Source organism: Triticum dicoccoides, chromosome 2B (genome assembly GCF_002162155.2).
Source record: "Triticum dicoccoides isolate Atlit2015 ecotype Zavitan chromosome 2B, WEW_v2.0, whole genome shotgun sequence".
Taxonomy (NCBI): domain Eukaryota; kingdom Viridiplantae; phylum Streptophyta; class Magnoliopsida; order Poales; family Poaceae; genus Triticum; species Triticum dicoccoides.
The window spans coordinates 38030848-38036209 of NC_041383.1; the positions used below are offsets into that span (position 1 = coordinate 38030848).

General features: G+C 45.8%; 1 protein-coding gene across 1 annotated transcript in view; it reads left to right on the top strand.

Moving 5' to 3' along the window:
- Positions 1-898, top strand: part of LOC119361990 — a 5479-nt gene extending 4581 nt beyond the window's left edge. Inside the window, exon 3 of the mRNA XM_037627166.1 lies at positions 849-898. Coding sequence (XP_037483063.1) covers positions 849-889 — 41 coding nt within the window. The 3' untranslated portion in view covers positions 890-898. The remainder of the gene's footprint in view (positions 1-848) is intronic.
- Positions 899-5362: the final 4464 nt, after the last annotated feature.

Genomic DNA, 5362 nt, shown 5'->3' on the forward strand with positions numbered 1-5362 from the left:
CAAATGATCTACTGTTTCGTCAGCACTGCAGAATCTACACTTAGCAGAACCAATCGAACCTCTCCTAAACAGGTTATCTTTAGTAAGAATACTGTTCTTAAACATCAACCAAAGGAAAACTTTGATTTTCAAAGGAACTCTAACAAACCTTTTTTTTGGAACTGGCCAGCAATTGCTGGTTTTCATTAGCTTAGCAGAAGAGAGCGAGAAAGGTGTTTGATCAAGTGATTGGTGAAATGGAGAGAACACAGAGGAAAACAACGTCGGGCTGATATCTCACGGCACTCGCCCAAAAGGGTGCTCTAAACATGCCGCTCTCGCGATCCTCCATTGCTCGGAGCGGCAGGATCTGATAATGTTGACTATGCTTGGTGTCTTTCCTTTGAATACAGAGTCATTCCTCTCCATCCAGATTTGCCAGCTGATAAGTGCGATCATGGATCTGGTGCCTTTCCGGGCTGCCGGGACGGCGGCGTCGATGATCATCTTAACCTTGGCAGTGGTTGCTGGTCCCTCGATCCATATGTCCGGGTGCAGGGTAGAGCAGCCTTCCCATGTTGCTGTCGTGCTCCATACCTGCAAGGTTGTCGGGCAGTCATAGATGAGGTGCACCGACCTCTCGAGGTTGCGCATGCGTAGCGGGCAGAAATATCCGTTTGGCCATTCGCGCCGTTGCAACCTATCATTGCAACACGACCGATTCAGATGGAGCAGCCATAGGAACATCTTGTTCTTGCCCGGCGTTGATACGTCCATTTTGCATCATGTTTTTATGTTCGTATTTATTTATGGAATGTTATTTCACTCTAAGATACAATTTTTATAGCTTTTCTCTCTTATTTTATAAGATTTACATGAAGAGGGAGAATGCCGGCGGCTGGAATTCTGAACCGGAAAGGAGCAAATCTGAGATACCTATTCTGCACAACTCCAAATGTCCTAAAACTTTACGGAGAATTGTTTTGGAATAAATAAAAATTATTGGGCGAAGAAACAACAGAAGGGGACCCACCAGGTGGCCACAAGCCTGGGGAGCCGTCCTACCCCCCAGGACACCCCCTCGAGTTTGTGGCCCCCCTATCCAGCCCCCGGTGTCCATCTTCTGCTATATGAAAGGTTTTGACCTTGGAAAATCAGAAGGAAGTTTTTGGGACGAAGCGCCGCCGTCTCGAGGCGGAACTTGGGCAGAAGCAATCTAGGGCTCCGGCAGAGCGATTCTGTCAGGAAAACTTCCCTTCAGGGGGGGGGGATCGAAGCCATCGTCATCACCAACGCTCGTCTCATCGAGGGGGTCAATCTTCATCAACATCTTCACCAGCAACATCTCCTCTCGAACCGTAGTTCATTTCTTGTATTCAATCTTGGCCTCAGAACCTCAAATTGGTTGTGGGTTGCTAGTAGTGTTGATTACTCCTCGTAGTTGATGCTAGTTGGTTTATTTGGTGGAAGATCATATGTTCAGATCCTTAATGATATTTGTTACCCCTCTGATCTTGAAAATGAACATGCTTTGTGAGTAGTTACGTTTGTTCACGAGGACATGGGAGAAGTCTTATTATAAGTAATCATGTGAATTTGGTATTCGTTCGATATTTTGATGAGATGTATGTTGTCTTTCCTTTAGTGGTGTTATGTGAACGTCGACTACATGACACTTCACCATGATTTAGGCCTAGGGGAAGGCATTGGGAAGTAATAAGTAGATGATGGGTCGCTAGAGTGACAGAAGCTTAAACCCTATTTATGCGTTGCTTCGTAAGGGGCTGATGATATGGATCCACATGTTTCACGCTATGGTTAGATTTATCTTAATTCTTCTTTCGTAGTTGCGGATGCTTGCGAGAGGGTTAATCATAAGTGGGAGGCTTGTTCAAGTAAGGACAACACCCAAACACCGGTCCACCCACATATCAAATTACCAAAGTAACAAACACGAATCATATGAGCATGATGAAAACTAGCTTTACAATAATTCTCATGTGTCCTCGGAAGCGCTTTGCTTTATCTAAGAGTTCGTCCAAGCTTGTCCTTTGCTACAAAAAGGATTGGGCCACCTTGCTTCACCTTTGTTACACTTGTTACTTGTTACCCGTTATGAATTATCTTACTACCAAACTATCTGTTACCGATAATTTCTGTGCCTGCAGAAATTATGTTGCTGAAAATGGCTTGTCATTTCCTTCTGCTTCTCATTGGGTTCGACACTCTTACTTATCAAAAGGACTATGATTGATCCCCTATACTTGTGGGTCATCAGGTGCCCACACCTTCCAGATGGTCGTCTTGAAACAACAGTTGTTGCTTCCCTCTAGCTGGGCCTTTGTATGCCGAGCTGGTGGAGTAGCGGCCTGAGCCAGTGAGGTTCCACGAGATGGTGTCCTTGGCTTGCTGGTCCATCCCTGGCATTGCTGCCCGAAGCTCTCTTGCCAGCATAGTGGCCTGCTGCACGATGCCCTCCACGTCATCGTGCCTCAGGTCGAGGAGCCGCCTATCCCCCTGCAGGGCAGCCTGCACCGTTCTATTTTTCCTGGTGGAGTGGCTATATAGCAGGGGGTAGGTGTTGCGCAGCAGGCGCCCTGAGCCAGCTGTAGTGCCAGAAGGTCGCCGTGGCGGCGTTGCCTATGGGGACCGATGTGGAAGCCGCGAAGAGGGAACGATCATCGTCGTCACGAGACGTGCCAGTGCCCACCCAAGGTCTCGTTGACTGCTGCCAGCTCCACCAGAGCCATCTAAGCCGAAGGGCATGCGCAAACTGCGGCAGGTCATGGATGCCAAGGACGCCACTGCTCTCTGGCTCGGTGATGAGCTTCCAAGCCACCTTGCACTTCCCTCCCGACACCTCCTCTCCTGCGCCCAGAGGAAACGGTGACGCGCCTTGTCAGTCTCCATGAAGAGCTTCTTGGGTGCCCGCAGGACAGTGAGGGCAAAGGTTGGCGTGGCCAGAGGATGCATCGGACCAACACCCGGCGCCCGACCAGTGGCATGAGTCTACCCTTCCACCCAGCCAGCCACGCGTGGATTCTGACCAAGATAAATTGCAGATGGACTAGCCTAATCCTGCCCTTCGTGACGGGCAAGCCAAGGTAACCGATTGGGAAGCTAGTCTTCCGCCCGCCAAAATTCAATAGGACGTCGCCGAGGTCCACGTCGTTGCAGCATATGGGGATCGCAGAAGATTTTGGCTGGCTGACACGCAGCCCTTTGGCCTCCCCGAAGAGCTTGAGGACCTTCATCAGTGCGTCGATCTCCGCTCGGTCAGGGTTTGCAAAGATAATGGCGTTGTCGGCATACAATTTGATCCGTAGCCTTTTTGAAATGCCCGGGATTGGCTGCAGGATTTCCGTCCGCGTCGCCTGATCTAGCAGCCGGTGTAGCGGGTCGATCGCGATGATGAAGGGGAGGGGCGAGAGGGGATCCCCCTATCCCAGCCCGCAGCGGTGGAAGATGGTCTCGCCGGGGGTTCCATTCAGCAGGCAGGCCGACGTAGATGTTGAAAGAAGGGCAGCGATCCAATTTCTCCAGCGCGCGCTGAAACCTAGCTGCTGCAAAAGCTCGAGCAAGTATTCCCAGGAGACACTATCGAAAGCCTGGCGATGTCCAGTTTGAGCAGGAGCAACAACTTTTCTGTAATGCCTTCTTTGAGCTGTTAACATCAGGGTTTCAGGGCAGTATCTTCATACTGTCAAAAGTGACATTAGTAAAAAGAACACAACGCCGATTTCACTCGATATAGCATTCATTTGCATGAATTCTGAAACTGACCCAGTTTTGAAAGTGTTTCTGAATTCAATGCATGGAAGGACCAAAATAACCAAAACTCTAGGCAGGGTAGAATGCACAGATATATTACAAAAATGTCTAGTGGTTGCTAAGAGGTACTCCCTCTATGTTGAAATATAAGACCTTTTTTGACAACAAAAAAAACGTCTCAATGCTCATTGCCAAATGAGATGTCCTGGTTGAATATTCAAATAAAGGGGGCATATTACAGATGACACACGCCATTCCTTTATACTCCCTCTGTCCAAAAATACTTGTCGAAGAAATGGATGTATCTAGACATATTTTAGTTTTTGATATATCCATTTTTATCCATTTCTCTTACAAGTATTTCGGGACGGAGGGAGTACTATTCTGGAAAATATAAACAAGCAAAGTATGTGTTCACCAGTTACTCTATAGCTACAAATGTTGACGTATTTCTTTTGGCCCCTCCCTCTCAGCCACCATCTACACCATTTCTCCATCGCTACCCCCATCCTCACCTGCATAAAGGATATAAAAATACTTCTGAATATGTGCATTTTGTTATTTGGATAAAGGCCAGAAAATGTGTACAGTGTACATGCCAACAGCAGGTTAACCTACGTACCTTAGAGACTTGTTTTCAAAACAAATCTACTACAGACCTGTCCCTCTCCAGATAGAAGTAAATTCAAAGGCAATATATCTGCTCTGTAATGACATGTCACATGAAAAAAGTTAGGTTAGAAAATAAGTAACAACATTACGGTACAGGGTACCTGAATATATCTAAAACCATAACCACTGCCAAGAAGCACAACACATTTTACTAACTCCTCTCATCTCAAGTAATAGTCAGCTCCTACAATTAAATATCACCATTGATGTAGGTCAGAAACAATCTAGAACAATACCTAAAATAATGAATGTGATATTTTCTTTCCTTGATAACCCAAAGGCAGATAATAAGAAGGCAAGCTAAGAAGGTTTCAAATTTGTAACATTAAATTCAGTATTTATGTTAATACCAAGAATTATTCATGTGAAGCAATAAGTCAGGACAATCGCAATGAGTAAATCTGGTGGAAGAAGATTAAATAGTTTGAAACCAAAGAGACACATGCAGAAGAACACAAAGGATCTAAGAAAACATGTTACCATTTCCATCACCCACACAAGTAATATGAAAAAAGAATCTCATGGAGAACTTCCTAAACATTTCCAGGAATGTTGACCAGCTGTGCTCGGCTACCAGTTGCAATCTATATTTGTTTCGCCATGTGCCTTTGCTTTGAAACATCTGGTTGGGTAACTTCAACAGTATGAGCATCAATTATACTTCTTGCCCTGCCCCTTCGATCATCCTCACACCAGAATTAGCAAGGATTCTCTTGTGCAATACATTTAATCTAATATTTTTCTTGAGTCTGCAGGATAAAGAATAATGACATTGGGTCATAGGCATCATTTATATGTGTGGCAAATATTAACGACGAATGTGCTCAACCAGGGTTATGGCTCTTGGTCTCATTTTCAAGCGACTTTTCCTAATAGAAGTTAATGTCCGCATTGATTTTCCACCGGAAATTCTTCAAATCCTGCACTCGTAACACGACCA